Below are 26941 nucleotides of genomic sequence, written 5' to 3' on the forward strand. Positions count from 1 at the left end.
ATATTAAAATTAGTTTTACTTAATATTATTTTAACTTAATCACTACGAGTAATTGAAATTTCTTTCGCTGGACTTGAAGGTGGTAGCCGTGCGTGGTACTCGAGGACGAGTCATAGATATTTGCGCACAACTTGCAAATAGTAAATTTGTAATCCTGCAACAGTTATCTGGGAATCCCAAACACAAGATTTGAAGCATTGTAAATGTGTATCATCATCAGCTCGCCAGCCTCGCCACCTTTTTAAGATGACATTAAGTTCCACCATATTAATTGACTTTTCTAAATATTAAAAAAATAAAAATAAAAAATTAATTCAAGATGATTGTGCAGGAGTTTTGAGTGACAACTTCAAACTTTTTTTTATTATACAACTGGTTGTACTTTGCTGTTTATAATCAGTTATCTTATTATATGGTTGATTAGTTTAGGACTTTTGGCTGCAAAATAATGTAATTACTACCATAAAGTTATCTCAATCATAAAGTTATCTTATTATATGGTTGATGGTGCAGTTTATGTGTTAATAATGTAATTACTACGAGGTAAGACATATTATTGCTAATAATGTCATTGTGGAGGAAGGTTTGTCTTTTTTTTGTTGATAGTGATAAATAAAACATATTTTTGGGCCTCAACCATCAATTTAACTTTATGATTGAGTTGGTCATTTAACATGATATCAGGTCACAGATTCAAATCTCATCCACCCCTCCACTTTCAAGTGAAATATTTTGTGTCAAGCTTTTGGTTGAGTTGGTCCTTTAACAAATAGTTTGATTTATTAAATATTTGAGTTAATTGAGTATTTGAGGACACTAAAAAGACAATTAATTGTAGGATGGGATAGGACACGGAAAAAATGATGGTTAATTGTACTGTAAGATAGTACGAATGTTTATAGAGTTTACAATGAAATGAGAGTTATTTTGTAGCAAATGATTAACAAAATATATACATAAAATCACAATGATATACTGATCACTACGACAACATCCAAGATAATACTAGCACGTAGTATCCAAGATAATCAAAGACAATATTCCTATAAAGTTATAGAGTTAAAGATACACAATCTTTTTAGGAACACTTTATTCTCAAATATTGTTTGATTTTTATGCAAGGCGTCATTCTTTTATTAATTTTTCGGTGCCAGGGCATCGTCTCTTTACTAAAAAAAAATTATATGCACTCAGGTGCTGAACCTTATTATTATTAACAATTGATTACTTTGTTCAATTAAACTAACCACCAACTGTTAAAGGATCATCTTAAGGTTCAGGAATATGTTTTATACTCTATCACGCCCCATCATATAAGAGCCCTTTGGGCTTGAAATGTGGATGCAGCATGAGCCTCCCGCATACCCTGCGCGAAATATTCCCCTTTGAAAGGAGGGGTGGATAAGATTCGAACTTGTGACTTTTGTGTCATGCTGGCTCCAATTCGATACCATGTTAAAAGACCATCTCAACCAAAGAATTCGTGACCTTTGTGTCATGTTGACTCCAATCTGATACCATGTTAAAAGACCATCTCAACCAAAAGCTTAAGCTGATGGTTGAGGCCCAAGAATATGTTTTATACTCTATCACCAACCAGTAGGTTAATTAAGTGTACCATTTTGTCCATTTATGTTTTTTTGTAAGAAAGCGGATAATGTCATTATTTAAAATTTTAATAGAAGGGTAATTAGACATAATTTTGTTCAACATTTTTTGACCTAATTGAATAAAAAAAAAATACTACGGAGTAATAAGTTAAGTTTACTAGAAAACAAAATTTAAGATAAGTTCAAAGAGATGTTAAATTCTAAAAACATCGGTAAATATTACATTTAGATAAGGTAAGTTCAAAGGGCGTTGATAGATGCTAGTTTGTCAAAAACTTCATTACTTTATTACCTTAATATGAACTTATGATGCAATCTCAAATCTATTATCTTAAAGGATGATTTAGAATCCTATTTTATTAGATGTGATGAAATAAAAATTGACATATTATACATCCATTAAGAAACTACCCCCCACGGCCACCATGTATCATGTACTTCGTATATGTTAAATTATATAGTACTCCGTAGTAATTAAGTACCTTGATATGTATCGTTTAACCAAAAAAAAAAAAAAAAACTCTACTAATGACGTGAGTCACGAGTTTTTGGACTACCATTCTTACTAAAGATTGGTATTAGCTGGCATTTATGGCGTCATAATTAACAAGATTACCTGTGCATATGTATAAATGTATAATACACTGTAGCTACTATAAATAATCTCGTTACCTTGTAACATTGCTTCAGTTCTCATCCTAGGTATTTGAAGCCATACAATATACTACAAAGTATTTTTTTTTATACTAAAGTATACAAATCATTAGCTTCTTTAAACATATTTCTATTTGTGCAAAATGAGCTCAATTATTGGTAGCAATGAAGCACAAATTCATCCAACTACCGAGGAGGAGGCCTCTTGTATGGCTATGTGCTTGGCTACGTGGTCCGTACCGTCCATGGTGTTCAAAACTGTGCTAGAGATGCATGTCCTCGACATCATCTATAACACCGGCCCTAAGGCCCAGCTCTCCGCGGAAGAGATTGTGGCTCAATTACCCACCACTAACCCTAATGCCGCGGTAGCCCTAGACCGTATGCTACGCCTTTTGGCTAGCTTTATACTCACTTGTACTCAAAAGGTTGGTCCTGATGGACAGCCTAAGAGGCTGTATGGGCTTGGCCCAGTTTGCCAGTTCTTGGCTAAGAATGATGATGAGGTTTCTTATGCTGCTTTTGCTAATCTTATGCATGATAAGATTATCATGGACACTTGGTGAGTTTGACTCGCCTTTCCTTCTATTTCTTTTCCTTTCCTTTCTAACCATTTTGAAAAGTTTATAGCTTCTATACTTTAGGAGATATGACAAAAAGAACTCGATTACTTAATGTCTATCTTGACTCGATCCTAATTATTTGGTATGATCCGGCCGGGTATGAATTTTAACCGTAACAAATAGTTTAATCTTGACCATATTTAAAAGAGATCAAAACTCGATATGTTTACTATTGATAAATTTCTCATAATCTATTACTTTTTTTTTGTAAGATGAAAAATCAATTCATTAATAAATAATCATTAATATCTATAATAGAATTATGAATTTCACAAATACATAATAATAATTCTCCCATAACTTGAACACGAATACCATGATCCTAGCAACATAGCCAAAAGTTAGACGTACGTGCCTTAATGGCTTAATCTTGTAGCATGCTCATAAGGGCTTATACTACTCGATACAAGAGGGACTTCACATCAGAAGCCATATATATTCATAGCCTAGTTTATTTTCGTAGTACTCATATTATTTTCGTGGTGTTGATAATCATATTTTGCAACAATATCTTCTAACTTACCTCAAAATATCGCAGGAAACATTTAAAAGACTCGGTATTAATAGGTGGAAATCCTTTCGAGAAGAATTATGGTATGGGCATATTCGACTATCTAGGAACAGATTCGCGATTTTACAAGGTTTTTTACGATGGAATGGACCATCATTCTACCATTGTTATGAAGAAATTTCTAGATATTTACAAAGGATTTGAGGGTATATCATCAATTGTTGATGTTGGTGGTGCTACCGGTCTTACTCTTAAAATTATCCTTTCTAAATACCCTTCAATTAAGGCTATTAATTTTGACCTACCTCATATTATAAGAGATGCACCATCAGTTCCTGGTACGAATCTTCTTAATTAAATTATTACGGAGTATCTTTTATTTTTTATTCCGTATTAGTTACATTTAATTTAATGTACTATGTACTCACTGTAATAATCTTGATTATTGATATATGTATGTACTTGCAGGTGTTGAACATGTTGGAGGGAACATGTATGACAGTGTTCCTAAGGCTGATGCTATATTTATGAAGGTACATTTTATTTATTGAGCTTTGCTCATTTTAATAGAGTGTAAAAATCATATCTAGTTTTTAACTATCAGCGTAAACTATTAGTTGGGTTAATCGTCTTTGATACATTTTTAACTTGCCAAAAGAAGGAAAAAAACAAAGTTGCCCGTTATCTATGCTTCTTTTTTGTTATTTCAGTTGTAACTTGTAACATTCATAATCTACTTTGACTATATTTGATTATTTGTACTTGAGAAAATATATATTCGATCATGTGAGATTTTATTTAATTTGACTTATTTGCACATACTTTAACCATATATTTAATTTGATGGAATCGTAATGAATTTCCTATATATTTTCAGTGGACTTTTCAATCAGGAACCGATGAACAATGTATGAAACTATTGAAAAATTGCCATGAGGCTTTACCAGAAGAAGGCAAAGTAATAATTTGCGAGTACGTTGTGCCCGAAACACCGAAAACTAGCTACCAAGCTCATACAGCCTTCATTTGGGACGCAATCATGTTAACATTTCCAGATGGTAAAGCAAGAACCAAACAAGAGTACGAGGCCTTAGGCAAAGAGGCTGGATTTGAAGCTTTTCGTTTGGTTTGTTTCGCTTGTGATACTTGGGTCATGGAATATCAAAAGAAGAGTGCAAATTAATCGAGTTAAATTATTGATATGATGAATCTACTTGAAGAAATTTCGTTTCTAATAATCTAGCTATTGTGTAGCCAGAGGATGTTAGTCGATCTTTTATCATTTGAATGTTTTTACACTTTGAGAATTTAATTTTATTGTCGTTTGCCCTTTTATTTGACATTATGTATGTCTTGCAAATTTCATTATGAGTTTTAATAATAATTTGGTTGTTCTGTGTGCAATTATAATACTGGGTCGTGAGCCCTTATTCGATCATGATCATTATCATTATTATGAGTACTACCTCCATTATATATTGGTAAATCCATGTTTCTCATAGTGAGAAACATAACAAGTATCCCACAGGGGTATTTGTGTCATTTTCAGTTTGTAAGTGGGGTTAATATTGTAATTGAACTAAATCTGGGCTTCTCCTCCTCCATCCCGTTCTTCTTCTTCCTCCATCCTCTCACCTCCATCAATGGCAATCAGAAACCTTCGAGGAAGATAAACTTTGTTCTTAAGGGTTACCCATGCCCAAATTTCTCCATTTTTGTTAGGGTTTTTCGTTTGATTAGGCGGCGAAGCCGCCGGAAAGGTGAAAGGGGGTGAAGAAGATAGGGGACGACGATGATGGTGGTGGTTTACAGGCGAAAGGATGACGAAGAAGCCGTCGGAATATCTCATTTGTTAATGATGTCGGTCTAGCCAACTACCAAGCTATAACCCTTCTTGTGGGTGTCGATCAAGCAACCATACATCTATCATTGTGAAGTAAAGGGGTATTAAGATACCTCAAAACTTTTGTATACATTTGATGTATAATATATCGAGCTAACTTTTGTTAAATTTAGGATAACTTTTGTTGAATTTAGGTTAACTTTTATTCATAAGTTTAAATAACTTTTATTTATATCAGGATAACTTATATATATATAGGGTAATACAAATAAACATACAATTATATGACTAAAGAATCAAATCAAAAATAAATAAAAAATATTTTTAAAAAAATGACTAAAGAAAAAGATAGCTGCAGTCACATGTAACTACGCAATATTTTAATTTAAAATTTAAAAGTATTGTTCCAAATTTGGGTGTAAAGCTTTTATTTGTGTCAAAGATAGGACCATCATTTTGATAGTAGAGCTAGATAAAGCCCGTGCCATAATGCTTGGTTTAATATACTCATAAATAAATAATAAAGTTTGTAGATAATTTAATGATTTGAAAAAAAAAGAAGGTAAAGTTAGGAGGGAAAATTCCCTCTAAAAAAGACTTTGTTTAGTATTTATAATAATAACTAAAATAAAAACCGCTGACATCATCCTTCTCCAAACATGTATACGTGTTACTTTTTTATGAAATTTTTTCCCGCCTAAACGCATTTATTTTATTATTTTTTTTAAAAAAAAAAATTTAAATTAAAGTAAGCTACTTCATTTAAATTCCTTTGAAAATTGGATTATAAATAATGACTACAACTGTTTACAAAAAAAATTACAAATACGGAGTGGATGTTTCTACAGACTATCATACAATTGTAAAAATTTGCTAATCATATATAAGAAACTGAAAAAAAATTTAATTGCTTGTCTTATTAATTAATGAGTTTCTCCTTTCATTATTTCATTTTTATGTTACGCAAAAAGCATTTTCCATTCTCTCATCTCTTTCCATTCTACAAATTATTCTGTTTTTCAACTCTGCTTCAGGTACATGTTACGGAGTATTTGTTAATATTATGTGCTACATGTTGATATTTTTCTACTGATCTTTCTTCTCTTTCATGATGATAGTGGAAATAACGTGTATGGTGTTCATGTCATGGGTTGATATGCTTAACTACTCATGATTTTGGTCAAATGACTCAAAGTTAATTAAACACACATGGTCATCAAATCAAAGTGGTGCTTAACATCAGCAATGTTTTTAGACGAATTTTCTCTTAATGATTTATGATTATTTTTAAAAAATGAGTACAAAGTTGTTTGCATTGGTTTTCAATATATGCTAAAGATAATATATACATCATTATATATTGTGATAACCTAGTAGTGTAATAGAAGATAAATGTGGATTTTATTCAGAGTTAAGGGTGACAAATAGGGACTAAATTTTTTTATCTTTCACCTTTTGGGACTTGAACTAAGCCATAGTAATTTGTAACATGGATATTATTCATTAATCATTATGAAAAGATTATTACAAGTAAAATATAGGATATACCTTGTTTGTAAGTCCCATTATTCTAAAAAAAAATCTTTCTTGTACTGTTCTTTATTGATTTTTATCCTTACAGGACGTGCAAGAAGTGCTATTTTGATCTACCTTTCCAATCAATTGATATTAAGGTACTAGTCTATGCTAGCCCTCAATCACGCTAAAAGAATAATCGTCTAGTCGAGAAAGACCCTAACGTATGCCACGGGGTGAAGTCCTTGAACAACGATGTGATTTTAGCAACTAGTGAGCAAGTGCATGGCCAGCATATATATGGTCCGTATACTTTATAATTGTAGGAAACTTCAACGAGTTTGCGATGCAAAATAAACAAATTCAATGCCACATGATCATGCTATCAATTACAAGCAGACATCATTCCATTCTAGCGTTGACGTTGAAGACTTGAAAAGTATATATGGCAATATGAATTGAGATGAAAATTTCAAAATCAACTATGCTAGTGTTTAAGACTTTAAGTACATACGTCCAACTACTCTTTGCTTATAATAAATGGGAATTATAATGAACTTTAATTCTACAAACACAAATTAAATCAAAACATTGATTTCTTTTCTTGTTTTTCTCCACGATAAAATAATCTCAAAATAAAATAAAATAAATAAATAAATAAAAAACAATCCATTTTTCTTACCATCAGGATCGATGGGAAAATCATATTCTTGGTTACACTACTTATGTGTTGTGGTATGGTTAGTAATCCACTTGGTGTGCCAATGCGGGCAGTTTGCAGCTGCTGCAGGAAACTCGAGCAGTATCTGGTGCAAACAGCACGAGCGAGAAGCTTAGCTTAAGATGAAGCAAATCCTCACAACCCATAAAGGCCATAATCAATCTGTACAAGTTGGTTTATGGGTTGGTGAAGACTGTTGTCAATGGCAAGGAGTGGGCTGTGATAATGTCACTGGCAACATTATTCTTCTCAACATCGTTATTGGTCCTAAACCTGGCGTTTGTACATCATATTTGTATAGGTAAATGCTTAAGTTGTATTGATATTTTTGGCAAGTATATATAGCCTAAAAAGATAGGCTAAACAATATAAAATTCCATTATATGTAAAATCACAAATTTTGTAAAATCACAAATTTTTATATGTGGCTGGCCACAGGACTACTTGAGTTACTTAGTCAGGGGTTAGTAGAGTTACTCGGTCAGGGTTACTTAAGGAATTCGATTAGGGGTTACTCGGTTAGGAGTTACTCGAGTTACTCGCTCAGGGTTACTTAAGGGATTCGATCAGGGGTTACTTCAGGGGTTCGATCAGGGGTTACTTGAGGGTTCGGTCAAGAGTTACTTGAAGGGTTACTCGATCAGAGGTCACTTGGTCAGGAGTAACTCAAGTAACCCCTGACCGAGTAACTTGAGTAACCCTGATAACTCGAGTAACCCCTGACCGAGTAACTCGAGTAACCCCGGCCACACGGTATGACCAGCCACACAAAAAAAATCCAATATGTAAAATATCTTATTCCTACATAATATCAAATTAACATAAATCTATCTTATCATAAGATGTATTATGATAAATATATCACAATAATATACTTTCCTACATTCTTAATACCCTCCTGCAATTGTAACGGTAGTATGTACGGAAATTGCGATTGGAAATCTATATGAACATAAGTTAATTTGGGTTTAGGAATTATGAATTTCAATTGGAATCTATACTATACTAAAGTGATATCTTTTTTTGGAGGGATTTTTTTCCTCCAAATCTCTTGTTTTTATTTTTTAATTTTTTTTTGTGGTTAATTAATTTTTAGTTGATTTTAAAAATAATAAATTTATTTATATTTTCTAAAAAGCATGTATAGAAACATTATATTATTCGTCTACTACTTCTCAATTATTAATTATCGAATACGTTATATTATATACTACATCTATATTCGTTATACTCATATGACTTTATTATACTTTTTTTTTTCTTTTTACAATTAAATAATTTTTTTTAACAAGTTTTGAAGACTAAACATTGAATTACATTAGAAAATAGAAATGGAAGACTGATATAATTAATATCAATATATTTAACATATACTATGTTCATTTCAAAGCCGAGCATGACTCGAGTATTTACTAGTTTGATATATATAAAATGAACATTTAATATATTTTAAAGGAAAAATTGCTTAAATAATCCAAACTTTGCCTCATTCGCTCAAAATAATCCCAAGTTTCGATTATTTTTTAATAATCCGAACTTTAATATGCATTCGCTTTAAATGGTTCTAACCGGTCATCTAACTTGTTATAGCAAGTTATCTGACACGTGTTGGCATATGATAGGTTAAAAAAATAAAAAAAAGTAAAAAAACCTTTTACAAAAATTAAAAACCCAAACCCAGCCGTTGCCACCGTCAGGAGGCTGTTGCCGCCGGCATCCCATCATCTTCCCTGTCCCATTTCCGGCCCCCCTCCCGTTTCCTCGCCTGGTTTCCGACACCTCTTTCTCTCCCTCTCCTGAAACCACCCTTATCCACCCAAACCCGAAACTCTAACCCCCATCAGAACCGCAACTACCCTCACCACTCAATTCTTTATCCTCCAATGTCTTCTGCTGGATGCCATGCCTTTCCTACTTCCCATTCCCAGAATTTCCAAAATTCCAATTTGCAACCTCAAATTTTGAAGATGAAGATGAAGAACAGGTAGTTGGGGATTGTTTGATTTTCGAAGAGGGGGTTTTTTAGGATAGGATGTGGGACTGGTTGGGAAGGGGTGGTGGTTTCGAGTCTAGGTGAGGGTGAGAGTGCTGGTTTTGGGTCTAGGTGGCGGTAGGAGTGGTGGTTCCGGGGTCTGGGTTTGGGTGGGGTGGAGATGTTGGTGGCTGAGGTAGTGTGGCTAAGGTGGTGGTGTGTTTTTTTTTCATTGATTTTACTTTTTTTTTGTTTAATTTTTGATTAATTTTCTTTTTAAATAAAATAAATATAAAAATAAAATTTGATTTGTTTAGCCGGTTTCAAGTCACTTGGGACTGTTTAAAATCAATAAGTATAAAGTTGGGATTATTAAAAAATAATCGAAAGTTGGACTATTTTGGGAGAATGGGGCAAAGTTCGGATTATTCTTGACAATTTTTCCTATTTCAAATGAACATTAGTTTATTATAATGAACATAAAAGAATTTATAATGAATTAATATGATCTACTTATCGTTAACAATTACTATTATATAAATAAAGTTTTAAACTATAGTTTTTGAAAATGAACATATAAAATATGAACATGACACTATTAGAATTCGAACATATAATTTTTAAAAATAAACATTGAAATTTTTAAATATAATCATTACATTATTTTATAATGAGCATCAATAAATATGAACATGACACTACTCGAATTTGAACATTTATTATTTGAAAATGAACATTGAAATTTTAAATATGAACACAATACATCTTTATAATGAACATCAAATTTTTTGAAAGAAGTTTGTCTTACACGGGATAATTCAATATAAACTGAACATTTAGTGCATATAAATGAACATTTCATTATATAATGTGAATATATAAAATTGGATGTTTATGTTCATTTTTTGTGACGTGTTCATATTTTTTTTTTACTAAATATTCATATTTTTTTTACTGAATGTTAATATTATAGACGTGGTACACCTATTTCTAACGAATGAGATTTGAACCCGTGACTTTTGTTTTTTTTTTTTTTTTTTTTTTGTCATGTTGGCTCGTATCATGTTAGCAACCAACCAATCAATCAATCAATCAAAGCCTCAATCCAATAAGTGGGGTCGGCTAACATGAACCAAATTTGATTATTCCGTGTATTCATCGACATAAATCTTCCTCCTCCATCCCTTACGATCCAATGCTTCATGCTCATGCAAATCTATATACTTCATATCCTTCCTAATTCCTTCCAACCAAGTCATTTTCGGTCTCCCTCTCCGTTGTTTAACCCCTCCATGGTCCCACTCTTTCACTCTTCGAACCGGTGTACCCTCGGGTCTCCGTCTTACATGCCCAAACCAATGCAGGCGGTTTCTCCTTAGTTTATCTACAATGCCTGTCACACCTACTGTCTTGCGAATAACCTCATCTCTAATTCTATCTCTTAGAGTGTTCCCACACATCCACCTTAACATTCCGTAACCTCCATCTTTTTAATGTGCTCCTTCTTAGAAGCCCAACATTCGGTACCATAGAGTAACACTGGTCTTATGGCAGTCCTATACAATTTCCCCCTAATTGTAAGGGAATGCTTTGGTCACATAACACTCCCGTGATAGCTCTCCATTTAAGCTACCCCGCCTAAATCCTGTGGACCACGTCTTGATCAATGTCACCATTCTTCTAGATGATCGACCCAAGATACTTAAAACATTCACTCATGGTCAAATCCTTTCCATCCAAACTCACCACTTCATTGCTTGTCCCCCTCTGAATACCAAAGCGACATATCAAATATTCAGTCTCACTCCGACTTAGCTTAAACCCTCTACATTCCATCATTTTCCACCATTGCTCCAACTTGGAAAAACATAGAGGTACTTTGGGTTATGTGACCGTAACAACATCCTAAGTACTTTGGGAGATCTCCTACCCTCCCCTCTAACTCAGGATGGTTTCCCATAATGGAAATCGATTCCACAACCTCATGGTTATGAAATATAATCCTTTACCACTAGACCAAGTACTACTTGGTGTATCATGTTAGCAACCAATTTAATCAAAAGCTTAAGTTGATGGTTGAGACCCATAAATATGTTTTATACTCTATCAAAAATATCAAATTAAAAATATAAATATTAAATACGAAAATCAACTGAGGCAATAGTATTTCTACTATCAATCAAATGTTACAATCAATATCCATCATAAAATAACAAACAATCAAATGTTACAACAGTAGCATGGGCTGTAGCACGCAATGCGCTATCCCTTAAAGAGAAAACACCCCACGCATTGGTAAAACGTATTTATACGCTCCTCTCCCCAAAATACAATTGTGTGTAGAAAAAGACCCCGAACCAAATAACACTAATTCATCGTAAAATTATAGTATTGCTTAATATTGTTTCTACCACTACAAGAAAACAATCATTTTCCCACGGAAATACCCCGAATTTCGTCGGAAAGCCCGTTTTCGACGGAAGTTCGTCAAAGATGGTTGTCGGAAAATTGTTTGTAGGAAAAACGACATTTTCCGTTAGAAATTCCGTCGAAAAACGGGTTTTCCGACAGAATTTCAGGCATCGGAGAAGAATTCTCCCCACCGGGAAAGTCCGTCGAAAATTTCCGACAGACTGTTTCCGCCGGAGATTTCTGACGGAAATTCTGTCGAAAAATCCCATTAAAAAAAATTAAAAAAAAAGCCCCACTAGACACCACCACCACTACCAGCCTCCACCGCCACTAACAAAAAAAATAAATAATAACCTAAAATTAAAACGACACCACCGTCATCACCCTCCACTACGCCACCTCCCACCTCCACTCCCTGTCCACCACCACCCACTACTCCACCCCCACCCACTACTCCACCCCCACCTAAAATCTAGATCTGCCCGCCACTAACTAACCCTAACCCAGCCCACCACCACAATCCTTACCTGAATTCACCACAATCATCGAAACCCTATATCTAATACACTAACCACAACAATTTGCTTAAAAAAAACAACAAATTCAAAAACAAAATTATAAGAAAGAAGATTTGAAAACAATATACCTTAAATTCCACCATAATCCATCGAATTCAGCCTGGAATTTGGTTATATAAGGTCAAATTCGACCATTATGAAAACTCTAGATCTAGAGTTTTTTATGGTCGAACTTGACCTTCAAACCATTAATTAAATACACAAAAAAAACGTCGATAGCATTGAGCGAGGCGGCAAAATAGTGACCGGAAGGGATGCCCGGGATTGCTCCGTGGGAAGAAGAGAGAAGAAGAGGGGAAGTGAGAGAAGAGAGAGCTGCGAGATGAATAAAAAGAGTGGCGAAGAAAGAGAGCGGAAGAGAGAGGGAACCGAGAGAAGAGAAAGAGAAGATAAGAAAAGGGAAATGAAGAATAGAGAAGAAGAGGGGAAGTGAGAGGAGAGAGATAAGACCGAAAGAAGAGAAAACAAGAGAAAAGAGGCTGGCACGCTGCTAGTTGAGTTAGGGTTAGTGTTTTAGAGAGCTTCGTTTTTTTTTTGTTTTTTTTTTTTAACTAAGGTGGTACTTCGTATTTTACAGTTAGGTTATTTTATGTGTTTTTCCAACGAAAAATCCATCAGAAATATCCGATGGATTTAAATTTTGTTGCAAATTATCTACTTTATAATGGATTTTTCCGTCAAAAATTAAATAAATTCCAACGGATTTTATCTGTAGGAAATTTTTGATGGATTTTTCCATCGGAAAATAATTTCCTACAGAAATTACGTCGGAATTGTTTGAAATCCGTCGAAAATTTCATACGGAATAAAAAAACCGTTAGAAATTTCCGACGGATTGAAAATAATTTCCTAATGAAATTATGATGTCGGAAATTTTCTATGGAAAAAATATCCGTTGGAAATTTCCGACGAATTTTCTTGTCCATCGGAAATTAGCCTATTTCTTGTAGTGTACTTTGGGAATTTTGTAATCACCATTTTTTGTAAAAATATTTTGCTTGTTTCTTCCGTAGTGTACTTAGGGAATTTTGTAATCACCATTTTTTGTAAAAATATTTTGCTTGTTTCTTCCGTATTTTTGCTTTGACAAAAACATCATATGTGGGAAAGAAAAAGATAACCGTTAAATATGTTGAGGTTGTTGCAAAGAACATGGAGATTTTACTTCTATAAATATTCCTACCCCATCTCATATGCCATGCAACGTTAATGTTGCTCCTTGATTGTATGTGGTTAACAAGCAGCTTAAGCAAAACCAAACACAATAACTAACAGCTAAGCCAAAGAAGCATCCAAAGTTTGTAAACATTTTTCTTTAAATTTTACATTATAAAAAAATAGAATTTATTTTCCAACAATATATAATATCATAAGATGGAAAATATAATCATTAACACCAGCTAAGCCTTCAATTTTGTGCTCATTCTTGCTATAATATTTTCAGATGCCAGCCAAGCGTGTTTGTGTACACAATTCGATAATCACAGTTTTGCTAGGACTGAAACACTTAACTCACCTGAAATTGTACGGCCTCATTTTCGGCGGAGAAGCAAGGAGCATCTCCTTTCCAAGTCATTGGAACCATGACTCAACTGAGATATCTCAATCTCTCTTATTCTGGGTTTGATGGGGAAATTACTCCTCAAATTGGTAATCTTACCAACCTTCAAGTCCTTGATCTCTCTTTTAATAAATTACAAGGGAATATTCCTCCTCAAATTGGTAATCTTATCAACCTTCAAGTCCTTAATCTCTCTTATAATAGTTTAGAACGGAATGTTCCTCCTCAAATTGGTAATCTTACCAACCTTCAAGTCCTTGATCTCTCTTATGATAATTTAGAAGGGAATGTTCCTCCTCAAATTGGTAACCTTACCAACCTTCAAGTCCTTGATCTCTCTTTTAATAAATTACAAGGGAATATTCCTCCTCAAATTGGTAATCTTATCAACCTTCAAGTCCTTAATCTCTCTTATAATAGTTTAGAACGGAATGTTCCTCCTCAAATTGGTAATCTTACCAACCTTCAAGTCCTTGATCTCTCTTATGATAATTTAGAAGGGAATGTTCCTCCTCAAATTGGTAACCTTACCAACCTTCAAGTCCTTGATCTCTCTTCTAATAAATTACAAGGGAATATTCCTCCTCAAATTGGTAATCTTACCAACCTTCAAGTCCTTGATCTCCTTAATAATTATTTACAAGGGAATGTTCCTCCTCAAATTGGTAATCTTACCAACCTTCAAGTCCTTGATCTCTCTTAATCTCTCTTATAATCATTTAAAAGGTTCAATCCCTTATTGGCTTAAGAACATGAAGAGTCTTCAAGTCCTTAATCTAGGCGGCAATGGATTTAGCCATGTAGAAAATGGAATTTGGGAAATTCTGGGGAATCTATGCAACTTCATACATTTGGATTTATCTTACAATCAAATCCGAGAGATTTTAGAGCTTCCTGTAAATATTTCCAGGTGCATTAGTTACAGTTTAGAGTCCCTTGATCTTAGTGGCAACAATATTATGGGCAATTTGCCGTCTATTTTAGGACAATTAACTAACCTGAAACAATTAGATTTTTCATATAATAAATTAAGTGGAGAGATCCCAGATTGCCTAGGACAATTGACTGAAATTGAGTATCTAGATATTTCATCCAATTTTATTCAAGGCCAAGTATCACTGTCACACTTAGGAAGCCTCTCTAAGTTGTCCTACTTGGACATGAGCTACAACAATGTGTCTCTTGACGTTAATTCTAATTGGCTACCTCCCTCCCAATTGAATAAATTTAGGATGGCTTCTTGTAATATCAACCACTCTCCACATTGGCTTCAAACACAAACTAGGATTCAAGATTTGGACCTCTCTAATACTGGCATCTCGGGCGAGCCACATGAATGGTTTATCAACACAAGTAGCTTCCTAAGATTGAATCTTGCCAACAACTTTCTCACTGGACCTCTCCCAAAACAACTTTCTCTAGGTCGGCTGGAGTATGATGAACATGCGTCGTTTATAGATTTGTCCTCAAACCAATTCTCAGGTTCCATCCCACTTACCTTCGAGCGAGATTGTGCAATTTATAGTTTACAATTGAACAACAATAGTCTTACGGGACATATTCCTTCATCTCTCATGAATTGCCCACTGGAAATTCTTGATCTTAGTAGTAATAGACTCTCCGGAGAAATACCACCTTGGACGAGTTATCAATTATTGGGTTTGCGTATCCTTAGGCTTCAAAATAATCAACTTGGTGAAGTCAATCCTAGAGATGATAGTGGCAATAGTACCACCATCTTAAAGTCTCTGTGTAAGCTCTCATTGCAAATATTAGATCTTCAGAAGAATAAGTTATCCGGCACAATTCCAAATTGTTGGGAATATTCTGAGTCGCTGCAGGTTATAAATCTTTCATCCAACAATCTTTCCAGTGTCATCCCTTGCTCTCTTGGAAATCTTTTCAGCTTGAAATATTTGCATTTGAGTGATAACAAACTGTATGGTCACATTCCTTCATGCTTGAGCAACCTCACACAATTGAAAATTCTCAATCTCGGTGGAAATGACTTATCAGGGGCTATACCGAAATGGTTTGACACAAGTTTTCCAAGCTTGGAAGTACTCAGGCTGCCACAAAACAAGTTCAATGGCCTCATTCCTAAGAAATTTTGCAACTTTTCTCATCTTCGTGTCATGGACCTTTCTAACAATCAATTGACTGGAAAAATTCCTCCCTGTTTTGGCAACCTTGTAGGTATGAATTTACCAGTTAACACTTCAGATGATGACCTTCTTGTTTCTTCAGATATGATTCCCGATAACAATATTAGAGAGACCGTGGCAGGAATTGCACGAGAATATAGCAGCGTCCTCAACTACTTGGTAAATATTGACCTTTCCAACAATAATCTTGTTGGAGTCGTACCTAAGGAGCTTACGAAGCTATTTGTGTAGTAACATTAAACTTGGCTAACAATAGTTTCACAGGCACAATCCCAGGGAATATTGGTGACATGAAAGCATTGGAGACACTTGATTTGTCAGGGAATAAACTATGTGGAGGATCCCGGCAAGCTTGGGTAAGATAGACTCCTTATCCTACCCCAACTTTTCTTTCAATAACCTGTCGGGGCCAATCCCAACCACAGGGCACTTTCAAACCTTTAATGACCCATCAATTTACGCGGGAAACCCATATCTTTGTGGAGATCCCTTACCCAAGTGCTTGGCCCATGACGAGCAGCCTAATCATTCTGACAATCAGGATTATAAGGAGAAGAAAAACAAGCTAGAGATGATGTGGTTCTACTTGTTTGTGATGTTAGGCTTTACAACCGAGTTTTGGGGTGTCGTTGGAACTTTGTTGCTGAATAAAAGGTGGAGATATGCTCTTTTTAGGCGGGTTGAGGATGCCTCGGACTGGCTATACGTGGCCATTGCTCTCAAGGTGTCCAAGCTCAAGAAAATGATGATCAAGCACGACAACTCGAATTAGTGAGATCTTGATAGTTGAGGATGTGGTTTGTTCTTTGTGATGATGGACCTATGTAATTGTAAGCCTTTCATGTATGGAATGGTAGATTATGTTAAGCTGTCTTCTTTCTTTGAGTGTGATATTGGGTTTACTGTCTTTGTACTTCCATTAGTGAAGAACAATGTAGACGTCTATCTTAATTGGTTAAATTCTTGTGGGCGGTACATCTAGGATTAAATCCCGCGCATCTAAAGTAATCGTTATCCTTTGTGGCTCTCTCTCTAAAAAAAAAATAAAAAAAAAATATATGAATGATGAATAACAGAGAAATATATTCTACATTGCAAAACTGATTGTTCCCTTCCGTCAACCTAAAAATCAACAAAACAAAGACCAAGGGATATTGAATTATTGATAATGGAAGACAAATATTTTTAAATTAGGCTAATTTATTACAGTAAAGATTATATTTTTCTGATTTTGCGCATCATTATTGATTAAACTGATATTGGACTGGCTAATTAGGCAATTAGACATTTTTTTTTTCTCAACAAAAATTCAAGCGCAGCAAAAACACTAATTACTCCACAAAAATAGCTTAAACACAATTACACAAGTAATGGAAAACCAGAAAACTATATAATAATCATGATAATATGAACGAATTTATCAATTAATTAGCAAAAAAATTTAAGTATATATAGCATAAGCTAATTGCAATTGCAATTGTAATGGGACTCCCCAGAAAGAAGAGAGAGAAAAAGAGGCAAGTTGGTACCTATAGGAAGCGATTTCCGGCCACTTGAGCTCCGGCAACTCCCAAAGACGGAATATTTTTATATTTTTAACTTTTGTGAAAGTATGAGAAATTTAGAAATGACTATACTTTTTGAGGAAAGAATGACGACCACACCTTGTTCTTTGCATACAAAAATGAAGTCTACAATACGACGTATTAAAATATACAAGTATTGATAATGAGGTATACCTTGTTCTTCGCATATTAAAATAAACTACTCCTTATAAAAATGAAGTATAAAAAGTGAATTCATACAAAGTATATAAATGTAGTATTTCCTCTATTTCTATTTGTTTACCACGTTATAAATATTTGGATCAAAATTTATAATTATGACCATAAGTTTTTATAAATTTATAAGATGTAATATGTAGTTTTATGCGTATAAAAGTGGTGTTATGGAGTACATACATTTTAAAATGCACATTGAATACCTTGATCAGTTGAAAAAAAAAATTGGGACAAATCTGTCATGTATCATGTTATGGCATGTTTTTTTGTTCAATTTGTATTTTGCATACATTCCAATGAAATATTTTTATCTATTTTACAAAAAAAAAAAAGTAAAAATTAAATTTTTGTAAACTGAAAATCAAGACTAATTTAGTAATGATTATGTTATGGAAAATGCTATACATAGCCCTAAGGGCTATATATAAGCATTTAATTTACTCTTGAAAATTGTTTAAATGTAGAAAATCATGACAAAAACACACTAATTACACCGATTTGCGCGTGTTTTTGTCATGAATTTCTAACTTTATATATTTTCCAAGAGTAAATTCAATGCTTATATATAGCCCTAAGGGCTATGTATAGCATTACCCTTATGTTATAAGTATAAAAAAATCAGGAATTTGTTAGCTTCCATTTTCCATAGAATTTCTCAAAATTCTAAATGTGACAAATTTGTAAGAATGGAATGAGTAAATAGTAGAAGTTCTTTTTGTTTTTTTTTTACCCTAAAATGAATGACCAAGAGATATGAGAAAGGATTGATAACTACGCACTTTTACAAAAAAAAAATGATCGACAACCACAAATGACCATAGAATAATAATCTCATATCATAAAAAAATACGTAGTATTTCTTTAGAAAAACGGTGATGTTGATTTTTGGTTACTCTGTTTCATTTCTTATAAAAATCAACAATATCTTTAAGACAACGCAATTCAAATTCAAGTTTTTAAACACTACCCTAAAAGTCAAAAACATATCGTAAAAAATATTCCTCCGTCCTTTTTTACTTGACTCATTTTGACTTTTACACCATTCACCATCTCTCCTTTGACCGTCTTTTGTGAATAATAGGTAAGGAAAAATATATTCATATGAGATCTTTTTGAATTCGTCTCAATAAGTAATATCATAATATATAACTTTTATAATTTTAACTTATAGAGAATTAAAGTTATTGATCGTTAAAAATTTTACATTAGCAAGCGTGATTAAAGAAACAGGTCAAGTAAAAAAAAAAGAGGAAATACAATATAATTGAGCAATAGAAGAGAAACTTCAAGTTTATAACAGCGATATGCATTCTCAAAATTACCCCATCTTATTTTTCAAAATCTACAAATTTAACCTCGATAAGTTCCCAAATGAGAAACTAGCTTTATGGCTTTACAAGATGCAAGTAGTGATAATCAGCCAAAAGTTGCAGCAACCCACATTTTAAGGCTCGTATGCATTTAATTTAAGACACAAAATAGAAAAATCAACGGTAAGTTGGAGCTAACTCATACCTAAATACGGAGAATTTTCAACAACAATTCAACAAAATTAAATAAAAATCCAAACTTTAAAATTCCCATTTTCACACACTCTCTTTCTCTCTCAAAACTCAAAAGAGTTTGTCCAAAAGATATCACCAGCTTTTGCCCAGATTCTCTTTAATAAAACCTTTCATTTTTGCTGTTTTTCTCTCTCATCGCCGCCGTTCAGTTCGCCTCCGCCGTCTCCGCCACCGTTGATTTGGTACTCTGTTTACTTTCTCTCTCTCTAGATTCTTTCTATTTTCGATGTTTTCGAGTTGTTTGTTGTACTGATTCTTAGCAACTGTAAAACCCATTAATTTTATGTAGAGTGTTGATTGTTTGAGCTGAATCTCAATAAATTTCAGTTTGGTTCTTGATTTTTTTGAGTTGGGGTTGAAATTTTTGAAAAAAGTAAAGAAATTAGAAGAATCCCATTTTGAATTTGATAGTTTCTGATGCAAGTAGGTTGGTCAATTGTGAATAATCTATGGGTAGTAATAGCAGTGAAAGATTGTTGTCAGCTAGGAAATCACTAAACCTAAGCTTAGAAAAGTCGAAATCTTTAGGGTTAGCTCTAGAGAAAGCTGGGCCTAGATTGGGGGAAATTAATCACAGGTTGCCTTCTCTTGAGGCTGCTGTTAGACCTATTAGGGCAAATGAGGAAGCCCTTGTTGCTGTTGTTGGCCACATTGACCGGGCTGTCGGCCCTGCTGCCGCGGTTTTGAAGGTGTTTGATGCTGTACATGGACTTGAGAAGTCGTTGTTGTCGAACCCCAGGAGTGATCTTCCGGGGTACCTGGCGGTTCTTAAGAGACTTGAGGAGGCATTGCGGTTTTTAGGGGATAATTGTGGGTTGGCCATTCAATGGTTAGAGGATATAGTAGAGTATTTGGAGGATAATGTGCTTGCTGATGAGCGGTATCTATCAGAATTGAAGAAATCGTTGAAGGGTCTTAGAGAAATTCAGAATGATGGGGGGAAGACATTTCTTGATGGTGGACTACTTGAGGCAGCCTTGGATAAGTTGGAGGAAGAGTTTCGAAATCTAATTACAGAAAATAGTGTTCCGCTTCCTATGTCTTCTGTTGAGGATCAAGCTTGTATTGCCCCGTCACCTCTTCCTGTAGCAGTGATTCAGAAGCTCCAAGCTATTCTTGGAAGGTTGATTGCTAATAACAGGCTTGATAAATGCATATCGATCTATGTTGAGGTCCGAAGTGCAAATGTACGGGCGAGTTTGCGGGCTCTTAACTTGGATTATCTTGAGATCTCAATAGCTGAATTCAATGATGTACAGAGCATTGAGGGGTACATAGCTAAGTGGGGGAAGCATTTAGAGTTTGCTGTGAAGCATTTGTTTGAAGCGGAGTACAAGCTATGCATTGATGTATTTGAGAGGATAGGATTAGATGTATGGATGGGTTGCTTTGCTAAAATTGCAGCTCAGGCTGGAATCCTGGCGTTTCTTCAATTTGGGAAGACTGTGACTGAGAGCAAGAAGGACCCCATCAAGCTTCTAAAGCTGTTGGACATTTTTGCATCATTGAATAAACTAAGGCTGGATTTCAACCGGCTGTTTGGTGGAGCAGCTTGTGCTGAAATCCAAAATTTGACTAGGGATCTTATCAGGAGGGTCATTGAGGGTGCATGCGAGATATTCTGGGAACTTCTGGTTCAAGTTGAATTGCAGAGGCAAACGCCACCCCCTATTGATGGGAGTGTTCCAAGGCTGGTTAGTTTTGTTACTGACTACTGTAATAGATTGCTTGGGGATGATTATAAACCACTTTTAACGCAGGTTTTAGTCATCCAGCGTAGTTGGAAAAATGAAAAATTTCAAGAGAAGCTCCTTATTAATGCCATCCTTGATATACTAAAAGCCATTGAGCTAAACTTAGATGCGTGGTCCAAGATGTATGAGGATCCCATCCTTTCATATCTTTTCTTGATGAATAACCACTGGCACTTGTATAAGCAATTAAAGGGAACAAAGCTGGGGGGTTTGCTGGGTGAGACCTGGTTGAAAGAACACGAACAGTATAAGGAATACTATGCTGCTATTTATTTGAGAGAAACATGGATGACGCTTCCAGCTTTGTTAAGCAGGGAAGGTCTGATCCTATTCTCTGGTGGTCGTGCTACTGCTCGTGACCTTGTTAAACGCCGTCTAAAGAAATTCAATGAGACTTTTGATGAAATGTATAAGAAGCAGTCCAGCTGGGTTGTGTCAGACAAGGAGTTGAGAGAGAAAACATGGCAGCTTATAGTACAGGCAATAGTGCCTGTATATCGTAGCTACATGCAGAACTATGGTCCTCTGGTAGAACAAGATTCAAGTTCTAGTAAGTATGCAAAGTATACAGCTCAGTCTCTGGAAAAAATGATTATGGCCCTATTTCTTCCTAAACCAAGCAGATATAGCAGCTTTAAAGGAAGGCAATATAGTGGAAAATTCAACAATGTCCCAACCGATCAACAACAACCATCTCCTACTGCTTCATAGTGATCTGAGTGCTTTGGTATTTGTGTCAGCTAGTCGTTCCTCAGGTGTCCAATCAAGTATGCAAAGGCTGATCTTTGTATATAATTTATATCCTTGGAGATCTTAATTTGCAGTCTGATATGGCCTTGAATTACTGCTAGACTTCAGTGGTTACTGAGAGTTGAGGCCAGATTTTGGCACACAATTGAGGGCTTTGAGGCGTTCAGAGGTGAGGCCAGGCAAGTAAAATTCTACCTCCACCTTCATCAGAGGTAGTATAATGTATAATTTTTGTCAAAGGTATTTAATGTTCCAACCGTAGCTAAATTATCATCTAGAGGAAGCGTCGATTCCAGGACCTTGATGTACACCCCTTCCCCCAGATAAAATCATTAAGTGTATTAGACAAGTGCGTTGATAGAAAACTAATAATAGAACATTCATTCTGTAATTTGTTAGATTTTTCATTTTTGTATGCTTTCTGATTGTGTTGTTTTGGATCCCTTTGTAGAAATATGCAGTTAGTCCATAAGTTTTGCTGATATCCAAAACCACTTGTAAAAATTGCTGAAATATGTAGTTTGGATCTCTTTGTAGAAATATGTCGTTAGTCCATAATTTTGCTGATATCCAAAACCACTAGTCTCGGGTCTTGCGTGCTTTTTTTCTGAAAACAAGTTAAACGACGTTAGTCTAGGTTAAGACCAATAACTTGGAATCAGGACTTCTGGGTTTGAAGAACAAATCCATAGATTGTGTATGCTATGTTACTAGATTTAAATGCTATTGATAAATCTTTAAATTGATCTGAAAAATCAGAATGGTTCTGATGTTGAATTCCCCTGTGATTAAGCAGTTATGTCTAAGATAGGGAAAATTGATCAAGTCCGCCTCAGTAAATTATCATTTATAAATCACGTGAAGCACCTATTAAGAGCAGCCATAACTAAAGTTGGTTCTCCAATTCAAGTGGTAATGAAATAGACTTATGTTCAGCAAGGCAAAATGAGATAAAAGAACATGTCAAAGGACTCCCGCAAAGTTTTAGTGCAGGAAGACAATGCAGTATCCCGGACACCTTCCTTGTAACTATTGTCTGTCAAGTGTCAACAATAAGATGTTAACTCACTGAAGCTCGTATAATACCTTGTCTGGTAGCCATCAAAATCCTCCGCCATCTTCCTTATCTGAAATAGTCAGCCATTTTTGCAGAATTCAAAAACGAGGATGTTGTATAATCCTTTAGTCCTTATTTGAATGTTGGTGTTAGTTTTAACGCTCCCACGACAGTCACAAGTTATCCCTGTATGCCACTGTCAGTCACAGCTCTGCAGCAGTAATCTCTTCCCTGCAATAAACAAGATACAGTGTTTATAAATCTGTATGTTCCAATCGGTTTGATCAAGCAGCTCAAGTCCTTTAATCTTTTGCCGGAAGTCCATCCTCTGATTATAGTAAAACCTAAAAATCTCAAATTACTACCCAGTCCTTGATCACACATTCACACAATACAGAGTGACACTTCAATGTGCATATTCAATTACCAAGTTCATATGATCCTCCCTCATCTCCATCAGCAGTTCACGAGCTTCACTCAAATTACATTTCTTGCAAACAACTTCAGAAAATAAATAAAACTTTTTTAACCCCAAATTTTCCCGTTTATAAACCATCACTCAACCTAATCAAGCTCCTCTCAAACGAGCATCCATCATGACGCGTATGGTTGCTATATCACCAGCAATCCCATTTGAAAACATCTTATTCAATTCCTTGCTGAGCAATCTACAGAGTACTATTGCAAGAACTAACATTCTTGCAATACAAATTTTTGTACTCCCTTCACCCCTAATAATAGTCTAGTTTGCTCAATATGACTTGCATCAAAGAGTTCCTGAATAACAAAGATTGTGAAATTCAGTTACTATAATAAATCAAAATTTTATTTAGAGATGGAAGAAGTAATTGGCTTTAATATGTCCAATTTAATAATATTTCATTGAAAAGTATTACTCCAAAAAATACCTGGAATTTATCATAAATCTAACAGTACAAAAATTATTAAAAAAAAAACAAAATCATCATATTTGACAGAAATTAATAATCAAAGCAAATTCTCAAATGCAGTGATTCATGGATCTTGTAAAAGAAATTACAAAAAAAGTGAAATCTATTAATCTAAGCAGAAAGAATTTTTTTCAGAATTACAGGTAATCATCTGCTCTATCCTTTTCTTTTTCCTATTCATATTCCTTTTCTTCGGAGGAAGAGCTATTTTCGGTAAAATATCGTTTTTTCCTTCTTTCTGATAACCTTCAACCATGCAATTCATAATATGTTGGCTAGGATACAATCCTTTTTCAAGAAGTTCTAAATAAAACATCAAGGCAAATTTCATCCATCTTCTACGGCATACACCACTGATAATTGGCTCGTATGCAGGAACTTCCAGTTCGTAACCCTTGTTTAACTTCTCCCTTACCATTTTCACAACACACTCAAGGCGTGTGCTGTTGCACAACATGTCAACTTGATATTTCTTCAACATAGTCTCCCGAAAAATTCCTTTTTCTCTCATCTCAGCTTCTACAGATAATGCAGATTCCATGTTACCTTCTCTGATAAATCCTTCGATGATAAAATTGTAAGTTGAGATAGATGGGATGAACTTTCCAACCGCTGTGAAACTCTCCAGCATCTTCCTCGCCTCAGAAGTTTGTCCATTGAGGCACAATCCATGAATGATGGTGTTGTATGTGTAAGCCTCACAAACAATCTTTCGGTTCATTATCTCATCAAACAATTTGAGGGCTTGTTCCACTTCGCCCTTCTTGAAATGCCCCCACATTATAGCAGTAAAGGTGGCAGCATTGGGTCTAAGCTTCTTGCCAACCATATCCTCTGAGTTACCAGCATTCCTTTTCTTTTTAGAACCAAAATATTGATCAGACATAATAGTTGGTAAGCTTTCGGTTTCCAGTATCTTATCCCACAACTGCCGAGCTTCATCAACCTTACCCTCAAAACAGAGCCATGTCATCAGAAACCTGTATTGGAAATAGTTGATAGAACCAGATTCCACAGCAATTTTGAGCTGTTCATAAGCTTTCTCCCATGATTGAACACCCAAGAGCCCTCTGATTAATGAAAAGGTTATATTGGGTCCTGGTTTGAAGCCCTTTTTAATCATTAGGTTGAACACCTCGATTGCTCCCTCCATATCACTCTTATTAAGGTATCCATGGAATAACACCGAGAAGGTAACCCTATGAAGAGAAAGTTCATCCTCAATGCTTTTTTTGAACAAACTCAAAGCACTCTCGAAATCACCCAATTCACAATACCCCGTTATCAAGCTAGTCATAACATTCAAATCCACCGGTATATTACACAAAACCATCTCATCCCTGATCCTCAGAGCTTCCTCCATGTTCCTTTGCTTCACACACGCGACTATAACATTCGAGAAGGCAGAAGCAGAGGGCACATATTTCATACCTCTCATCTCCTTTAACAGCTCATAAGCTGCATTCATGTCAGGTTTCATACAAACAGTTCCAATAACACAATTATATATATTTGCACCTAATACATACCCCAAATCCTTAAACATCCTAAACAATTGCTCAGCTTCCTCGAACTTTTTCATCACAACACAGTATTTTATCAGCACAATAGGGGTATTGACATCTTTAGTTACCCCATTCGAAATCATCTTATTAAGCAACTCCTCAACTAACTTCAAACGACCCATTTTAATCAACACTCTCAATAGAAAATTTGCATATGATGGTTTTAAATCAGCACCAAAATACTCAACCATAGCATCAAAACAAACAAGTGCATCATCTATTCTATGATTTTGAACATATTTACGCATTAACAACTCAAAAGTTGAAGGTTTAATACGATAATCGAACCTCTCGGCGGTTTCCACCAGACCTTGCACGACAATGGCAGCATCTTTGGGGCATTCCTGACTTGAAATCAACTCAATCATATTCCTCTTCCTAAAATTAAAATCAGCATCTGCCACAATTTGAAGTATAACACAAAAAGCTTGAAATCCAGAATCAAACCCAGGTATTTTCTGAACCCAATTGTAGTAATTTAAGGCATTCAAAGGCTTAACTTGTTTGATCACTAAAGTGTTGATTACTTGCGATTGAGTAAGAGTCTCGGGATCTTGACGAATTCGTAAATTGGGTATTGGTAAATTTGCAGATTCAAGATCATTTGAGTCATTTGAGATTGAAGAATCTGAAATGGGTTCTTGGGATTTCTGGGGATTTGAGGAAGGAAGGGTTTTCAGTTTAGAGTAAAGAATTGAAGTGAGAGAGGTTGAAGATGAACAGAAATGTTTATGGGTAGTTGTAGATTGATGAAGCAATGAAGAAATTGAGAGAGATTTTTTCAAAGTTTTCATTTTTCAGTGAACTCTCCCAATCGCAGCAACCATGGGAGCGACTTGTGCGAAGGAGCCGAAAGTAAAACCCTATTTCACTACTTGTTTTTTTTTTTTTTTTTTTTTTTTTTTTTTTTTTTTTTTTTTTTTTTTGAAGCCAATTTCACTACTTGTTTTTTTTTTTTTTTTTTTTAAAGCTAATTTGAGTACTTGTTTTTTTTAAGCCAATTTCACTACTTTTTTTTTTTTAAGCCAAATTCACTTGCACGGCTAGCCAAAACAAAAGCACTAAATGAATTGGCAAAAAATAGTACACATCCGATTGATCGATTAATTGAATCGGTATAAAGCTTTCATAGTGGCATATAAATTGCAAAAAAAGTATGCATTTGATTAGTCAATTAATCAAATCGGTATAAATTTAACATTCTGTCATATTGGTATTTAAGTTGTTAATTGTGACAAATGAGTATAAAATTTTGATTTGTATGAAATTATTCTTTATTTCTTGGATGAGGCGTTTAAGGTGCAAGTTAATTTTTATTTTATTTTTTTTTAAAAAAAATTGTTTCCTTTGTTAT

The 26941-nt window shown here is 34.6% G+C and overlaps 5 protein-coding genes across 5 annotated transcripts; 4 read left to right on the forward strand and 1 right to left on the reverse strand.

The window, feature by feature from the left end:
* The first annotated feature begins 2340 nt into the window (after nucleotides 1-2340).
* LOC110697403 (caffeic acid 3-O-methyltransferase-like) lies at nucleotides 2341-4791 on the forward strand. The gene is made up of 4 exons (XM_021874779.1): nucleotides 2341-2826; nucleotides 3426-3736; nucleotides 3867-3931; nucleotides 4276-4791. Exons 1-4 carry the CDS (start codon nucleotides 2408-2410, stop codon nucleotides 4579-4581), a joined length of 1101 nt encoding a protein of 366 aa, XP_021730471.1. The 5' UTR covers nucleotides 2341-2407; the 3' UTR covers nucleotides 4582-4791.
* Nucleotides 4792-12214: 7423 nt separating this feature from the next.
* On the forward strand, nucleotides 12215-14703 carry LOC110697336 (MDIS1-interacting receptor like kinase 2-like; the record flags this gene model as incomplete). Its single annotated transcript, XM_021874719.1, has 2 exons — nucleotides 12215-12331; nucleotides 13963-14703. Coding segments are annotated over 2 exons (858 nt in total), but the record flags the coding sequence as incomplete, so codon positions are not given.
* A 49-nt stretch (nucleotides 14704-14752) lies between these two features.
* On the forward strand, nucleotides 14753-16396 carry LOC110697337 (probable LRR receptor-like serine/threonine-protein kinase At4g36180). The gene has a single exon (XM_021874720.1). The coding sequence runs from the start codon at nucleotides 14753-14755 to the stop codon at nucleotides 16394-16396; it is 1644 nt and encodes a 547-aa protein (XP_021730412.1).
* Nucleotides 16397-19406: 3010 nt separating this feature from the next.
* On the forward strand, nucleotides 19407-22455 carry LOC110697056 (exocyst complex component EXO70A1-like). The gene has a single exon (XM_021874392.1). The coding sequence runs from the start codon at nucleotides 19961-19963 to the stop codon at nucleotides 21974-21976; it is 2016 nt and encodes a 671-aa protein (XP_021730084.1). The 5' UTR covers nucleotides 19407-19960; the 3' UTR covers nucleotides 21977-22455.
* Nucleotides 22456-24128: 1673 nt separating this feature from the next.
* LOC110697338 (pentatricopeptide repeat-containing protein At3g54980, mitochondrial-like) lies at nucleotides 24129-26381 on the reverse strand. The gene has a single exon (XM_021874721.1). The coding sequence runs from the start codon at nucleotides 26379-26381 to the stop codon at nucleotides 24129-24131; it is 2253 nt and encodes a 750-aa protein (XP_021730413.1).
* Nucleotides 26382-26941: the final 560 nt, after the last annotated feature.

The sequence above is a fragment of the Chenopodium quinoa genome, unplaced genomic scaffold (assembly GCF_001683475.1).
Source record: "Chenopodium quinoa cultivar QQ74 unplaced genomic scaffold, ASM168347v1, whole genome shotgun sequence".
NCBI classification, from domain to species: Eukaryota; Viridiplantae; Streptophyta; class Magnoliopsida; order Caryophyllales; family Amaranthaceae; genus Chenopodium; species Chenopodium quinoa.

Bases quoted from the DNA above. Each gene is read 5' to 3' on its own strand.
- LOC110697403 (XM_021874779.1), top strand. From the start codon at position 2,408: ATGAGCTCAATTATTGGTAGCAATGAAGCACAAATTCATCCAACTACC. The intron at 2,827-3,425 runs GTGAGTTTGACT...AAAATATCGCAG, and splicing joins AAGATTATCATGGACACTTG to GAAACATTTAAAAGACTCGG. The intron at 3,737-3,866 runs GTACGAATCTTC...ATGTACTTGCAG, and splicing joins AGATGCACCATCAGTTCCTG to GTGTTGAACATGTTGGAGGG.
- LOC110697337 (XM_021874720.1), top strand. From the start codon at position 14,753: ATGAAGAGTCTTCAAGTCCTTAATCTAGGCGGCAATGGATTTAGCCAT.
- LOC110697338 (XM_021874721.1), bottom strand. From the start codon at position 26,381: ATGAAAACTTTGAAAAAATCTCTCTCAATTTCTTCATTGCTTCATCAA.
- LOC110697056 (XM_021874392.1), top strand. From the start codon at position 19,961: ATGGGTAGTAATAGCAGTGAAAGATTGTTGTCAGCTAGGAAATCACTA.